The following is a 17,404-nucleotide window of genomic DNA, read 5'->3' on the forward strand; positions in this document are numbered from 1 at the left end:
AACAGCCAATGCAGAAGGATCTACATATGGTTACTAAAGTTCTAGCTGTAGATTAAGTTGTAGCTAGTAAAATCAATTTTGCATGCTTTACTTGGTGCCAAAAATACTTGTCATGCAAGATGACCTCCTGGTAAAATACATTCTTACACTAGTGATTCTAAGGTTATATGATACAGAAAAGGTTCATCCAGATGTAGTTGTAGTTTGACACATGCAAACACATAAAATGCAAGCTCATTAAACTGTTTGCCATCTAGTTTCTGCTGTAGGAAGTTGGTCTGGTGGTCTAGGAGACAGCATTAAGTGATGAAGTAAAGATGGTTGAACCAGCACTGTGACATCTTTATTTCAACCCAGAAAGCAACCCCATTTGATCAAAGCAAGTTCTTCTCAGGTTTTTTTTTTTTTGTTTTACTGCTCATTTATTTAGTGATTTAGTTGACTGTTTTCTTTTAAATTTACACATGGATACTATACTTCTCTAGTTTATTGTTGTACTACTCTATGCTTGACAGAGATACACTTAAAGTGTAACAGCCATTTTATTTTTTGTGTTATTTCAAGTGATACTGACAATTTTTGTAATATACTTTACTTAAATCATACATGTATATTAGAAAAAATAGCTGTAAAGTTGCCCATTTTGAGCCTTAGCAATGCACCTCTGTCTTCTGTTTACATAACACAGTCAACGTTGAGCAAGTCTCCACTGTTATGTAAACAGAAGACAGAGGAGCGTTGCTAAGGCTTAAAATGGGCCACTTTACAGCTATTTTTCTAATAGAAATGTATGATTTCAGTAATTTAAGTAGAATACAAAAATGGTCAATATCACTGCCCCTATACATTTCACAAATAAACATTTAATGGCAGTTACACTTTATGGGATATTCTTATCTTATATTTTATTAGCGAGTATTTGACTAAATAAGTTATGCATATGTTTTATGATTGCATGTTACTGTAACAATCTCCATTGATTGTAGCAAAGTTCTAAAACTTGTATCGAGTACATGTGAAAAAAAGTTACCAGCCAAGCCACCTCTAAAGACTCTCAAAAAACAAAACAAAAAAAACTGCATTATGTATGCATAGTAGACAAGAAACAAGGACATAGTTATGAGCAGAGCTGACCTTTTTATTGCAGTTCAAATGTTAAGGGAAGCAAGGAGTGATCAGATGGGGATGTTGTTCTGTACAAGTACTGTACAACCATCAGGCATGCCCACAACCCAAGGATAATCAGTGAACTAAGATCAGGGTCATAAAAATAAGGTATGGATCATACTATGCTTACACACATGGGTTTCTTTATACTTCTGGTATTATCTTTTTTTTTCAGGTGGAAATATCCATCTTGAAATGCATGGCAGAAATTCACACAAATTAACCTTATTCAATGGGGATAAACAGTGAGGTATATGTGTTAAAGATTCCACGTGTCATTTGCAGTACCCCAGATCTGGGTGTATCTGCAAATAGTTTTGGCTGTCTAGTCCATTAGGAAGAGGTATAGTTGGCAATGGATAACCACCCTGTTTCTCCTCTCTTGGTAGGAGTGGGCTAGTTCTGCTTCATGCCAAGATGGAGATTTCCAGTTGAGCTGGAGAAAGGAGAGGAATTTCATGTCAAAGCTCTTACTCCTTGGAACCAGATATTATCCTCCTGTGAGACCAACACTCTAGAGAGATAAGCAAATAATAGAATACTGCTTCTAGAAAGCACCAATGTGACAAAATAACAGAGTGATCAGCGGAATACAGCTTTACAGACACTGCTGCAAGGTGATGGACTGCAGCTCAGACATCCATCACCTAAATTGTCAGCAGGCCAAACTAACATCAAGCCTAATTACAGAGGACACGTATATCCACCATGGCTAGTAGCAATCAATTGCCATCCAACCTGCCATCATACTGCTTCATCTGGTGCCAGAATCTGCACTTTATGCTGCTAGACATGTCACAAGCTAAAAACTACCTTCCCACTGCACCAATCTCCAGGGATCAGCAGCCTGAGGAAGTACACTGACACAACACCTCATCAGGGCCATTACTTCTCCTACCCTCTGCATCAGCACCTCAGGGGCTCACTGCACATTCACTTCACTATATGACATTTATGTATTTTTTTTTTATGATGTGATTTTTAAATCCACTTGGAAAAAAAATATGCACTGATTGAATATCTATGCTGATTTTCCCTTGACATAATTGAGACTTGGAATACACACTAAAATCCTTATGCAATTTCCATCATGTGAATGTGTCTTTATGTAGAAAAACTAACACTCTAGCTTACCAACAACAGACATTAAGTAGGAGAATAATTTGGGATTTTACAGATTACTGTAGGATTTTATTTACTGTAGCAGAAAATAAATTTGTAGAATAATTTCCTATTTAATCTTCTTTATGAGCTAAAGTATTTTGAAATCATATTGTCAAATATTATGTCATTATAATTACTAAAGTGAAACAAATAGTTTTCATTTGGTTGATAGTGAGGAAATCATTTGCATAAGTCTGGAAAGTAAATGCTCTTTAATGGACTTGACATTTTTTAAACTACACTTTCTCGACTTTAAATATGGTCCACTCATCATTTTAAGAAGGAGATTTGTGGAGTGTTAAATATTTTAGCATGGTTAAAGCACGCTTGTTAAGTGTTCTGCATATAATTCTAGACTTTGAATCGTTAATGAAGGCACAGAGCTTGGGGAATTGTATTCAGTACATTATGAATTTTAGCAGATACAATAAGTAAAATACAGAAAAATATTAATACAATATTAGTCAAAAAATTACCAGAAATAAAACATGTATTATAATAAACAATGTCATACTTGTTTTAAAATTTCATAGCCAGATATAGAATTTATATGAATAAGTATAGCTTATTGTTAAAAGTAGTTTTCCAAGTTCAGCATGTGTAACAGAAGCTTCATAAGAGTCACATACAGTGCACTCAGAATGTCAGATTTTTTTTACCACAATTTATTTTGTGCTTAAATAAAATAATAAAAACAAGTTTTTTTCATCAACCTGCGTTCACTATCCCATATTGACAAAGTAAAAACAGAATGCTCGAAATTTTTGCCAATTTTAAAAAAAGTTAAAACTAACTCCTTTATTCAGTACAAAGCACCATTGGCAGCAATTATAGCCTCCAGTCTTCTTGGGTATGTTGCTACATAGATTGCACTCTTGAATTTGGGGATCTACTGCCCCTCTGCAAATGTCAGAGATGGCAAATGTCAATATTTTATTTGTATTAGAACGTAGATGACAGATCAAACGTTTAATCCGAGTAAATGTATAATTTTAAAGGAAAAATACATTGAATCAAATTTTCACGGTGTCAACAAATCCCCAAAAAGTTGGGACAAGTAGCAATAAGAGGCTGGAAAAAGTAAATTTGAGCATAACGAAGAGCTGGAAGACCAATTAACACTAATTAGGTCAATTGGCAACATGATTGGGTATAAAAAGAGCTTCTCAGAGTGGCAGTGTCTCTCAGAAGCCAAGATGGGTAGAGGATCACCAATTCCCACAATGTTGCGCAGAAAGATAGTGGAGCAATATCAGAAAGGTGTTACCTAGCGAAAAATTGCAATAACTTTGCATCTATCATCATCAACTGTGCATAACATCATCCGAAGATTCAAAGAATCTGGAACAATCTCTGTGCGCAAGGGTCAAGGCCGTAAAACCATACTGGATGCCCGTGATCTCCGGGCCCTTAAACGTCACTGCACCACAAACAGGAATGCTACTGTAAAGTAAATCACAGAATGGGCTCAGGAATACTTCCAGAAACCATTTTCAGTGAACACAATCCACCGTGCCATCCGCCGTTGCCAGCTGAAACTCTAGAGTGCAAGGAAGAAGCCGTTTCTAAGCAAGATCCACAAGCTTAGGCGTTTTCACTGGGCCAGGGATCATTTAAAATGGAGTGTGGCAAAATGGAAGACTGTTCTGTGGTCAGACGAGTCACGATTCAAAGTTCTTTTTGGAAATCTGGGACGCCATGTCATCCGGACCAAAGAGGACAAGGACAACCCAAGTTGTTATCAACGCTCAGTTCAAAAGCCTGCATCTCTGATGGTATGGGGTTGCATGAGTGTGCGTGGCATGGGCAGCTTGCATGTCTGGAAAGGCACCATCAATGCAGAAAAATATATTCAGGTTCTAGAACAACATGTGCTCCCACCCAGACGTCATCTCTTTCAGGGAAGACCCTGCATTTTTCAACAAGATAATGCCAGACCACATTCTGCATCAATCACAACATCATGGCTGCGTAGGAGAAGGATCCGGGTACTGAAATGGCCAGTCTGCAGTCCAGATCTTTCACCTATAGAGAACATTTGGCACATCATAAAGAGGAAGGTGCAACAAAGAAGGCCCAAGACGATTGAACAGTTAGAGGCCTGTATAAGACAAGAATGGGAGAGCATTGATATTTCTAAACTTGAGAAACTGGTCTCCTCGGTCCCCAGACGTCTGTTGAGTGTTGTAAGAAGAAGGGGAGATGCCACACAGTGGTGAAAATGGCCTTGTCCCAACTTTTTGGGGATTTGTTGACACCATGAAACTCTGATTCAACATATTTTTCCCTTAAAATTGTAAATTTTCTCGGTTTAAACTTTTGTTCCGTGATTTATGTTCTGTTCTGAATAAAATATTAGAAGTTGGCACCTCCACATCATTGCATTCAGTTTTTATTCACGATTTGTATAGTGTCCCAACTTTTTTGGAATCCGGTTTGTACTTTGTTCCATTCACCTTGCCCTGAATCCTGACTTGCCCCATCCACTGGAAAAAATCCTCACAGCATGACCCTGCCCCCAACATGCTTAATTATAGGAATGGTATATAATTTGGACTAGCAGGTGATTAGCAGTGCCTAGCTTTCTCCAGACATGATGCTTAAAATTGAGGTAAAAAAGTTGAATGTTGGTGTTATCAGACTAGAGAATCTTGTTTCTCACAATATGAGTCCTTTAGGTGCTTTTTTGCTAATTCTAGTCAGGCTTTTAGGTGTCTTTTACTGAGGAGAAGTGTTAACCAGGCTTCCCGTGCCTGTGATTCTGTCCCTACATGCAGATATGGGCGTCAGGTTTCCTCACTCCTCCTCGCTGCGGCACACCATGCTGATAGATGAGAGCAGCGGAGTTTTTTAGCTGTTTTTTGTGCTTATGCCGCCAGAATATCCTTCCTGGCTCTGAGCAGCACTTGGGTTTTGGCTCAGAGTTCTTTGTATGCATATAGGATGTGTGTGGACATGTCTCTCCTCCTTATGTGAGGCAACACGTGCACACCACCTATCTTCTCCAGCCTATAGCTGGTCTGCAGAATGTATTTAAAGGTGCATCCTTCTGCATAAAGGCAGCTAGGCAACTTTGGTTCATAGCCTAGTCTAGTTCTTGTTTAGTGAAAGTGTTTCTCACTATTACTGTGTACCGGACCTTGGATCTTTTTTAACGGATTATGCCTGTCTGCCGCCTGACCTTGTACCTCATTTATGGACCTCACTATATTGCCACCTGCCCTGACCTTGGACCTCATTTACAGACTATGCCATATTGCTGCCAGCCCTGTCCTTGGACCTTGTACTCTTACCTTAGATTGCCACTTCCTGATATGGCCTCCAAGCACCCTCTGGGTGTACCATGCCATCTAGAGGTCAGTCCAGTGGGTCCACACCCAGGTTCCATTCCCTTGTGTTCCAGCCCTCCTCAGAGGTAGAACCTGGTGTACTTCTCAGGAAAGTCTATCCTCACATATCAAAGATATCATGAAGAACGAGCAGTGCACTTAGACATCTCCCTCTGAGGAAGTTGGTCACGTGGGACAGCGTGTTTGCACCCACTGATCATTACAAGATTCTTTTTTTCTGATCACTTTGCTATAAAGCCGTGATTGGTAAAGTGTTGCAGTGATGGCTGACCTTATGGACATTTCTACAATCTGTACAGAGGACCTTTTAGAACTCACCCAGACTGACCATTGGGTTCTTAGTCACCTCCCTTATCAAGGTATTTCTTCTCAAATTACTTAGTTTGGTGGGGTGGTCAGTTGTTCTGGTTGTTCCAAACATCTTCCATTTAAGAACTTTGGAGGCCACAGTGCTCTTGGGAACTTTTAGTCCAGAATAATTTGTTTGTTCCTTTCTCCAGATCTATGCCTAAACATAATCTTGTGTCTGAGTTCTACAGGCACTTTTTTCCTCATCGTGACTTATTTTTTATTCTCTGACATGCAATTGCCAGCTGTAAGACATTTTTCAATCATGCTCTATCAACTGAATACTGTATACCATAGCTGAACACCACTGAAGGTGTACAAACCGCTAAGAGATTATTAAGAAAGATATTTGTGCAGAGCTAAATTGGTGCAACAAAAAGTAGTTTTTTTATTTTTTTTTATTTTAGCACATGGCCGCAACATAACAAAATGTAAAAAAAGTGAAAGGGTTTGGAGACTTCCCAAATACAATGTAAGTGGGTGCCTAGGTGTCCATGACCATGCCAATATCCAAAACAAAAACACAGCACTGATTTTATTGTGTTGCTCCATTTAGATCATGCAGGGAAAGCAGGGAAGACCAGTTGCTTTGAAGGTGATGCTTTGGTGCCCAATGTCTGTGCCCTCCTTTCTCCCCTGCAGCAAGTTCTAAATTTGCAAACATATGCCTGTATCCCATTTATGGCAATAAAGTGAAGATTTCTTATAATCAAAAAACACTTTATCTACTTACTGAGCAGAACTTTTATATAGAAATTAATGTGAATATTTCAGCATTTCTGAAACACTTGTAAATTAGAGTAACAGAATGCCATGATGGGAAAACGGATTCAAAATTAAAATACAAGGTTGGATGTACCCACCAGAGTTCCAGAGAGTCAGTTGGTAGGCATGGGCTTTCACATGGAATCCTAAGGTCAAGCATGTTATAATACTATTTGAAGTCAATCACTTTATGTTAGGAACAATTTTTACAGAATGCATAGTATATATTTAAATATTACACTGTAATGCATGTGCAATGGTAACATTAGTATAGGAAGCATATGGACATGAAGGTATTATGTATAAATTCATGTTAGGTTCTCAGAAACATTTCTCCATTCTCTCATTTGCAAGAATGTTTTTTTTTTTTTTTTTACAACCCTCCACACTTGGCTGGACCTTTAAAGGAAACTTACTAGCACTGGCTCCCCACTCTTCTGCCCCAGGCCTTTTATGCTCCATTGGACTTCCTGACTATAATTATATGGTTTGACATTGCTGCTGGCGATGACCGGATTCCCTTGCATCATCTGACCATTTTTCATGGTGTTAGGGGAGCCGGTCACCACTGTGGCCAATGATTGGCTGCAGCCAAACCAAATGTTTTCAGCCAGGGAGCCCAGCGGAGCATTTCAGGCCAGGAAGAGAAGAAGAGGGAGCCAGCTCAGGGAAGCTGGTAAGTAAACTTACCTTTACAGATTCGGCCAAGTTCAGGGCTTGGCCAACTCTCCCCCTCCCCATACCCACCTGCATAACTCTTAAATACAGGGGCATAATTGTATCACTTATTAATACAAGTAATGTACAATACACATACTCTCTATTTCTGCAATATAATTGGACAAAAGGTAACCAGAAAGAATGCAACGCACGCACCGTTTGCCAACCTACTTTTTGTATTATTCCATTTTAATTTCCATTATACAGATGAAAGTGCAACAATGTCAAACCTTGCAATTTTAAATGGGCTTTAATATATTTTTTCTGTTGCATTTATAGAAATAATTACTGTAAAATGTTGACATCTATGATTTTAATTAAGAATATACGTTCTACTCCATTAGTTTTGAAAAGCTGTTTACAGGGAGCAAATTAGTTCTTATTTTAGAGATTGTTAACTGCAGACTTCTACTTACATCCCAGCATGGCACAGTGTGGAACAGCGATTGGTCAGTGTCCTTGAGCTGGAACAATATCCTTTTAGTGTAATTTATTAAAGGTCAAGGGATAGCGCAACTGCATAAGTTACTATTGTCAATTTATACTGCCTATCACATGATTCAGCCAACGTGCATATATAATTATAGACAGTGCAATTAGCATTTCCTGTACCAAAACTATTGGAAAATATAAAAATGGTGGACCCAAATCATATTATTACAACAGGTAACAAAATAATACTTTTTCTAATAGCTAGTGGATTTAATTGAAATTATTCTTCATTCTATGGAATTGATACACTGCCATAAAATTAGATCATGCTTACCTTTAATTCTTCCTGAAATCTCATCTCTACTAATTTTGCTGCTTTTCGATCCTCAATCTCAACTTTCCATTTTTCAGCAACTATTCTTGCTTTTTCTTTGGCCATGGCATCTCGAAACTTCTTTTTAATTTCTGCCTCTTTCTGCTTCCTTTGTAAAATGATGATATCATTGTTAAATACATAAATAATCAAACAAACCAGATCAAACCTTTGTCCACATCATGTTTGGGCAATGGATCCAAATATATTGTGTAGAAACATATGCAAGTACAACAATGTCTTGTTCAAAGCCACATACTCAGTGACCGCTAAAGAAAAAGTACAACTGTAGGGTGCAGAGGTTGAAGTCATAAATGGGATAACCAAGGAGGTCAAAAGATAGATTGTGGGCAGAAGTAGGGCTAGCCTTCTTGGTGCCAAAGAGAAGAATGTTTTTTTTTTTGTTTTGTTTTTCTACTATTTTTCTTATTTTTAATTACACTTATGTTACTTAGGTGCTTAAGAGGGGTATTACTGCTGCCTGCATGTGGGATCAACATGGGATACTATAATTTAGTGAGACATTAAGGGACCAATATTACTGTGTGAAGCACATTAGTGAGGGGTACTATTACCATCTAGGCCACTATTACTGTTTGGTTCACTATCTCTCTTAAATTAAATTGTGTCTGGAAGAAGTCACCATTTTTTGTCTGGGCCATGTAGGCTGGAAAATATTGTAATCAGAAGAGCTTTTATTTATGAGTCAAAACCAATAAATTGTGTCAAAATACCATGGATTTGCCACAATTCTGCAAAAGTAGTAAAAGCAGTAAATTGTGACATGACTGCTACATAATTGATTTGTCCAATCAGCAGGACTTCCTCAAGGCTAGTGGGCCTTGTTATATATTTTGTGTTGGGACCAATGAGATTCAAATTACACCTTTCCGCTAAAGCCACATTAGGGTTATCTGTTAAAGTCAATGGCTACCATATCCAGACGTAAATCTACTGAACTTGTGCCAAAAGGATGTTCCTTTAGCATACACTTACCCAACAGGACTCTGCATACTATGTGGCATTCTTTTTGGTGTCCACAAATCCAAAAAGGGAATTTCTGCCAATGCATGTCTGTATATAGGTAGAGATTCCTTCAAACTACTTCCAAGACCAATTCCATGACAAGCAGGAAAGTCATATTTCAAGTCATAGACTCTGAATTATGAAGATCAGCATGTGCTATGCTGGAGGAGGCATTTAATTTATAATGTCATATTAAATACCTTCTCTGGCAGCTAATACGCCAGCCTGAAATCTACTCGAACATATAGGTGGCATAGAATTCTGTCATCAATTACACCATTTTTTTTTGTGAATCATGATAAATGTGCCACGGCATATGATTCCACCTCACCCTTTTCGGAAACTGGCAAGGCTGGCATGAAACTCCAGTTGTGATCAGATTTAGCCAGAATGGTGTTTAAAAAGGCACATAGCCATGTTTTGTGGCATTTTGACACCAAAACCATGGCATAGGGCAGGGCTGGCCAACCTGCGGCTCTCCAGCTGTTGTAAAACTACATTTCCCATCATGCCCTGCTGTAGGCTGATAGCTGTAAGCAGTCTAGGCATGCTGGGAGTTGTAGTTTTGCAACAGCTGGAGAGCCGCAGGTTGGTCAGCCCTGGCATAGGGAGATGATTAACCTCCTCCATTGTGCCTATTTATGAAAAAAAAAAAAAAAACTACTCCACATTTATTGCCTATTTGCTTTGCATCACACTGCATTAATGCCTTCCTATAACACATTTTATCATTTTTTCATTTTTTACTCATGCCTTCCAAGAGCCATAACGTTTTATGTTTTCATACACAAAGCTGTATAACAGTTTTATTTTTGCTAAACAAATTGTCCTTTCTTTTTTTTTTATACTGTAGATTTTTATTAGCACATAGCATGCAAATTTTTAATAATACAGAAAGGAAGAAAAGGGAAAAACATAAAATGGTACGGCATAGCTCATACAGAGTCATTTGGCAGACCATCGAAATGGGAACACGCACAATGAATGCAATCGCGTGTAGTAGTACAGGTCCCATAATTATATCCAAAGATGTAGCACGTAAAACTCAGGATTATGGATAAGACAACTGACAAGACACAAAAGGAGAGGAACAGGTAAGGGGGGAGTAAGAGTGGGGATGGTAGGGTGGGGGGGGGGGGAGACCAAATGGGGGATGCTAGGTATGTATCCCAGGGTAGCCATATTGTTTGGAATTGTTCCATGGTGTTGTTAAAGGGAACCTGTCATCAGGATTTTGCGTATAGAGCTGCGGACATGGGTTGCTAGAGGGCCGCTAGCACATTCGCAATATCCAGTCCCCATAGCTCTGTGTGCTGTTATTGTGAATAAAAACCGATTTGATACATATGCAAATTAAGCTGAGATGAGTCAGAGCTTGAAAATATGATTCTTCTCTGGTCACACAAGTAAGATATGACTCTTGTATGTTAATTTGCATATGTATCAAATATTTTTTTTTTACACAATAAAAGCATGGGGACTGGATATTGCGGATGTGCTAGCGGCCATCTAGCAACCTATGTCCTCACCTCTATACCCAGAATCTTGGTGACAAGTTCGCTTTGAGGGACGCCGTGAGACGCCGTGCATGGACCTGAAATCACGGACCCTGGCTATAAGCATGGACTAAGTGGGGTGGGGGGGGGGGGGTAGTCTGCTTTCAGGATTTAACGATCAAGGATTTGGCTGCAGTACATAGTGAGAGAAACAGCCTGGAGGAGTACTTGTTCAACCCCGAAGGTGGCAGGATAAGTAAGTAGACCATTGGGCCTAGCGGTACAGGGGATCAAAAAAGGGAATGTGCCACATTCCCTTTCCTCCCGCCAAAATGGGATGATACTGGGGCACGTCCAGGAAATATGATACATAGAACCCACGTCGTTCAAGCACGTTGTTCAATATGTATCATATTTCCAGCAGACAGATGGAACAGTGGGGTTTATGGAATGTAGGAGTGCAGGGTTATGGTACCAGTGCATTAGAAGCTTGTACTGTGTCTCCTTATACATGGTGCAAATAGATGACTGGGCTGCCCTATTCCATACAATCTGCCAGGCACTGCGAGAAAGAGGACGATCCAAGGGTGGTAGCCCATTTTTCCATGTAAGCATGATGTGACGTGTCACCCTCTGCAATTGTGGCCAGAAGGCGGTAGATTAGAGAGATCGGACCTCTCGTCCCTGTGCCCAGTCTGCATAAGTGCTTAAATGGGGTAGGAAGTGACATCTTAAGTGAACCAAAAGTGGTGCTCACCTAGTGACGAACCTGGAGGTAGTAGAGTCCCTCAGTCGCCAGTAATTTCGATTGGTCCTGAAGTTGCGCAAAGGACCTCAATGTCAGAGTAGAGGCGTCTACAATGTCCGCCAGATGGTACAGACCCAATGACCACCAGACCCGGACCATGGGGGCAATCAAGCTAGAGGGAATAGCTGGGTTGTAGAGAAGGGAGATCATAGAGGAGTGCTGAGAAGCTAATGCAAACTGTTGGTGGCAGGTAAAGGCCATAGGCCCCAGGAGGGGAGTGTGGGGAGCTACGGGGGCCCGCTGCCATAGCAGGGTGTTCGGATGAACCGGAGCAATCCAGAGTTTTTCAATTTCTACCCATTTGGTGGTATGCCTGTTGGGACACCCAAAAAGAAACACAAATGAGAAGCCTAGTAATAGTGTATGACATTACGGACCGATAGGCCGCCTCTATCTGTGGCTGCGAACATAACCTTAGGGGGATGCGGTGACGTTTACATTGCCACATATAGTCGAGAATGGCCTGTTGGAGGAGGCATAGTTCTCAAATAGGGATTTGTACTGGGAGCGTCTCAAAGTAATAAAGCAATTTTGGGAGGAGGGACATCTTCACCGCTACTATGCGGCCTAGCAATGATATGTATTGGGGTTTCCATTTTGTGAGGAGGGACTTAGGTTCCTGAAAGAGGGGACGGAACTTACTGGACTACAATGAGGCGTACGTAGGAGTAATATGAATCCCTAGGTACTTCAGCGTGGTGTCTGACTATTGATCAGAGAAATTGCTCTGGAGCAATGTTAGATCACAGGTGGGTATAAGGATAGGTAGGGCTTCTGACTTAGAAGCATTAACCTTGTATCCTGAAAGGTTGCTGTAGTGAGTTAAGGCTTTTTGTAGGTTTGGTAGTGTAATGTGGGGATTGGTCAGGGTGAGGAGGACATCGTCCGCCTAAAGGGAGATCTTAAATTCCCTGTCTCGTACTTTAAGTCCCTGAATGTCGGGGTTCAGTCGTTTGTGTGCTGCAAGGGGTTCGATACACAATGCAAAAATAAGTGTTGAGAGCGGGCAGCCCTGATGTGTACCATTAGAAATATTGAATGGAATAGAGGAGCTGAATGGTAACTTGACAAGTGCCGAAGGGGCAGAGTAGAGGCTGAGGATGGCTGGCAGAAAGGGACCTGCGATATCGATGGTTTGGAGGGTTTCGAATAAGAAGGACAAAATCGAGTCAGTCGACGGCCTTTTCTGCGTCAAGGCTCAAAAAAACTGTGGGGGTTGAGGTGCGCGTCGCCACATTAATCAGGTCAACAACCCGGTGAGTGTCATCTCTGCCTTGTCGATAGGGAATAAACCCCACTTGGTCCTTGTGGACCAGGCTGGGGAGCCACACATTTAGGCGAATACGGTGAGAAAATTTTCAGGTCTGCGTTAAGAAGGGCAATCGGTCTATAGTTAGTGCAGTCCTGAGGGTCTTTATCCGTCTTGTGGATGACTACAATATGGGATGACAGCATAGACGGCAGGATTGGAGAACCCAGTAGAAATGAGTTAAGTAAGGCCAGGAGATGGAGAGAGAGTTCTGATTCAAACGTTTTGTAGTACAGGTCTGTGAACCTGCCAGGTCCCAGAGTTTTGTCTAGGGGGAGAGTTTTAATCACCACACTGATTTCCTTGGCTGATATGGGGCCTTCGGAGAAAGCTTGGGCAATTTGCAAGAGGATAAGTAATTCCGTATGCGGGGTAGGGTGGGTGGGTGCGAGTGTTATACAATTTAGAGTAATAATCACGAAGCATCAGAAAATCGCGTCAGGGTGGTATTGGGGATAGCCAACTGTGTCTTTTAACGCCTTGGGAGCATGTTTGGAGGCAGCATCCCATAATTGACGGGCCAAGATAGTATGGGCTTTATTTCCTTTTTCGTAATATCACGGCTTGGAGTAAAGCAGCATGTGTTCCACAGTATGCATGGAGGCATCTTTTAGTTTAGCTCGGGCCTCCACAAGCTCCCGGAGAAGGGAAAGACACTGCCTATGGCTTAGTTGGGTTTGTAGTGAAGTAATTTGTGCCGTAAGTTCCCGAACCCAGAGTGTTCTGTCTTTTGAAGTCGCGAGGCTAGTGCAATACATTGGCCCTGAACTACCACCTTATGGGCTTCCCAGAGCACAGCCGAGCCAGTGTTTTCGATTAAGAACGTGCGGATATATCCCCCAACGTCTGCACGGGTGAGCGGTGATTTCAGTAGGGAATCATTTAGGCGCCAATGCTAAGTGTGTTGTGGTACAGGTTGAGAAGTGTGGGTGAGGGTAACGGGGGTGTGGTCTGACCATGAGATAAGACCAATGGTAACATTGTGCATCATCTTCAAAGTCAGAGCATTGCCAAAAAAGTTATCTATCCGGATGTGCAATTTATGGGGAGGGGGGGAAGGGGAGAAGGTAAACATTCTACCCAAGGAGTTATCCACCCTCTATAGGTCATAGAGGGCAAAACGCCTGGTCACGCTACAAAAGTTCCTAGCCAGCCGGCACTGGGACGAGGGCGGGGGGGGGGGGTGGAGAGAAGGGACAACCAGTCCGCATTCTCAGAGAAAAGCATATTAAAATCCCCCCCAGGATCCACGCAGCTAGAGGCAGACCTTGGAGTTTGAGTATAACCCAACACACTAACAGAAGTTGGGAGGTGTTGGGGGCATACACATTACAGAGTACGACAGGGCGACCCTGGTAAATCCCTTCCAGAATGACATAGCGACCCGCGGCGTCTATATGGGAGGAGGACATTGAAATGGTAAAGGAGGCTGACAACAATATGGCAACACCTGCCTTTCGACGACTATGATGGGCTGAGAAGGCGTGTGGGTAGTAATGTTTGGAGAAGCCAAAGCATCCTGTCTGGTCGAACTGGGTCTCCTGAAGGAAGGCCACATCTGCCCATATGACCACCATATAACCAGATGCCTCTTGGATTAGAGCCCACACACTTAACGTTCAAGGTGACACACCTAACCATTGAGGTAGTAGCAGAAGCGCAGGAGGTGTCCACTCCAGGGGGGGTGGGCTCCTCCAGGCTGCTCTCTTTGGGGTAGGAAGAGTGTGAGCAAGGAATAGACACAGAGGAGGGTGTGTGGGAGGGGGAGGATGTGGGACGAATGGGAGTGGGGGAAGACACGAACAACATAAGACTTCACAAAAAAACAAACAGTAAACTAAATCTAGACTAGAAAAAAAAAGTCTGAGAGGGGACCGAACCTGCTGGACCAATAACCAGCAAGGTGGACTCAGTGAGCCCCACTGTCTGGGGACCAAAACCAGTCACATCCCGACGGGGGGGGGGGGGGAAAGAGAACCTGAGCAAACCCAATGGGTCAGAAACAGAAAAACAATTGTGACTACGCCACCATCATAGCGTCCTAGGCCTTGAGTGGGCAAAAACAGTGGAGTCCCTAAAAGGAGACAAAAAAAATGAGAACGTCCAGGCACACCAATGATCCCTTCAGCAATTGTGATATTTTCCCCCGATTCAGGGAATGCCAATCTCGGTGAAAGGGATGCTCCCCCAGGATCAACATACCTAACTTTGGGCGAGGGCAGTCGACGTCTCTTGTGAGCCCCCATCGTCTGCCAAGCAAGAGGGGTGGGCAGGGATGTCATGGCAATGTCCCAATCAGAGAGGTCAGGTACTGGCAAGTCCAGCACGGCACAAAATGGGCCGAGGTCAGCGTAGGAGAGTAAGGCCACAGTGTGGCCATTTATCTGGGCATTCAAGGAGAAGGGGAACCCCCAGAGGTCCGGGATCTGATGGTCCCTCAAGGTGTTCAGCAGAGGGAAAAGGTGGCAATGTTTCTGCAGCGTGATCCACGACATGTCCTGAAAAGGCTGGACCTTGGCACCCCGAGAAAGTCCACAAAACAGGAGACTCTGGCTTTCATCATGATCGCCTCTTTCCGGGCAAAGTAATGAATGCAGCAAATAATGTCCCTGGGTTGGGGGGTGGATCCTTTGGGTCGGAGGGCTCTATGGGCCCTGTCTAGCGTAGTGGTATGAGGCGGGGGGGGGGGGGTCTCCCATAATTTTGTTGAAGAGCATGTCCAGGATCCCCTGTATGTCCTCCTCCCCTGAGGGCTCTGGTAGACAACATATTCTGATATTATTCCTCCTCCAATGATTGTCTAAGTCCTCTATATGATGCTGCAACTCAGGGTGCCCTGCGACTTGTGAGGACACTGAGGTATGGAGTTGAGAGACACAGGACCGTGTAACTTCGTGATCTTTCTCTAGGGTCTCCACTTGGGTGGCAATAGAGTGTAGGTCACATCAAACCGCAGAGATTTCAGAGCGGCATCTTGTGGTGACCTCGTAACCAGAGCCAGCTGGGAGAGCATAGAAGCCCAGTCCATGGGGGGGACCAGTATAGGTGTTGTGGTCAGAGTATGGGAAGTGTGCAAGGGTGGGGGCAGCATACCGCTTGATAGAGGGGGTAGCCCCTATGTCATCCTCAAGTTCCAGAGAGGAGATGGACAGAGGACACTGCCACAACATTGGGCACATCTGGGAACCCCCTTCTGCAGGGAGAGAGAGCCAGGGGGAGGATGGATGGGGGGGGGTCAGAGGAATGCCACTGGGCACTAACCTGAGAGGGGGCTCTCCCGCTGTCCTTCATCTTGGGATTGAGGGCTTCCTGCTGGGTCCACATTCAGGGGGGTGGTGGAGAGGCTGGAGGCTGGCAGGTCTCTGGCCACGTTAGCCGGTGCTGGGGGCTCCTGTGCAGCTGGAGTGCCTGTTGTTTTGCGGTCCCGTCCTTCCCCAGCAATGAGGGAGCGCTTATGCAGGGGCAGCCATGTCGGGCGGGAAAGATGGCGGTGCGCGCTGTTCTGGGCGTAGGACAAAGTCTCGAAGCATGTCTCGGTGTGGGGGTCCGGAGGAGGTATGACCCCTTGTGGGGGCTTCTTGGGCAGCTTCTTGCCCATGTGGGAGTCTGTGCTGAGGACTCAAGGCCCCTAATGTTGCGGCTTGGTGGCGGAGCTCGGCACTCACAAACCCTGCTCCATGAGCTGCTAGGCCACACCCCAAAAATAGTCCATTCTAGTGGCATAATTTAATATTTTATATATGCGAAAATGGAAACATTCCAAATAGGGTGGAATTGGAAGAAAAAAAGCAATTCTGCCATAGTTTTATAGGTTTTGTTTTAACAATGTTAGCTGTGATTAAATTGATACTGTGGGTCAGTATGATTACTTTGATAACAGTTAATTTATTTCAAACTTTTTTTAATTTCTTATATTTTAATACTTTTTAACCTCTTGCCTAATGCTGCATGACCTTATACGTTGTGGCTGTAGGTGCCTATCTGCAGTAAACAATGGCACAAAAAGGTTAACTAACGCTTTCAATGTATTTCAATGGCTTTTGTCTCAATATGGCATGAAATAACACTGTCATGTATCAGTTATCAGAGTCAATTTTTTTAGATCACCTTGCGGTTCGCCCGGTGGTCATTTTGCGGCGAACTTTGTGTGTTCGTGATTTGCCGAACATGCAAACATATGAAGATATTCAGATTCTTTTAAATTGTGAAGAACTTTGACCCATGACACATCCATCAGGTGGTACAGGACAGCCAATTGAGACCTTTCAGCACATGGACATACCACCTACCTTATAAATAAACCTGATCTGGCTGCCATTTTACATTCAGTGTTTAGCCAGTTTAGGGAGAGGTTGCTGTGTGGAGCAGGGACAGGTTGTTAAGGACAACAAACGCTAGCGAATAGAGCCACAAAGGTGGTATAGGTGTGCTATCAATATGTGTGAT

At 42.8% G+C, this 17,404-nt stretch overlaps 1 protein-coding gene across 1 annotated transcript in view; it reads right to left on the reverse strand.

Moving 5' to 3' along the window:
- The window catches only part of SH2D4B (SH2 domain containing 4B), a 354,238-nt gene that overhangs the window by 98,495 nt on the left and 238,339 nt on the right, over nt 1-17,404 (reverse strand). The window contains exon 3 of the mRNA XM_044299574.1: nt 8,281-8,428. Coding sequence (XP_044155509.1) covers nt 8,281-8,428 — 148 coding nt within the window. The remainder of the gene's footprint in view (nt 1-8,280; nt 8,429-17,404) is intronic.

The sequence above is a fragment of the Bufo gargarizans genome, chromosome 6, assembly GCF_014858855.1.
Source record: "Bufo gargarizans isolate SCDJY-AF-19 chromosome 6, ASM1485885v1, whole genome shotgun sequence".
NCBI lineage: Eukaryota > Metazoa > Chordata > Amphibia > Anura > Bufonidae > Bufo > Bufo gargarizans.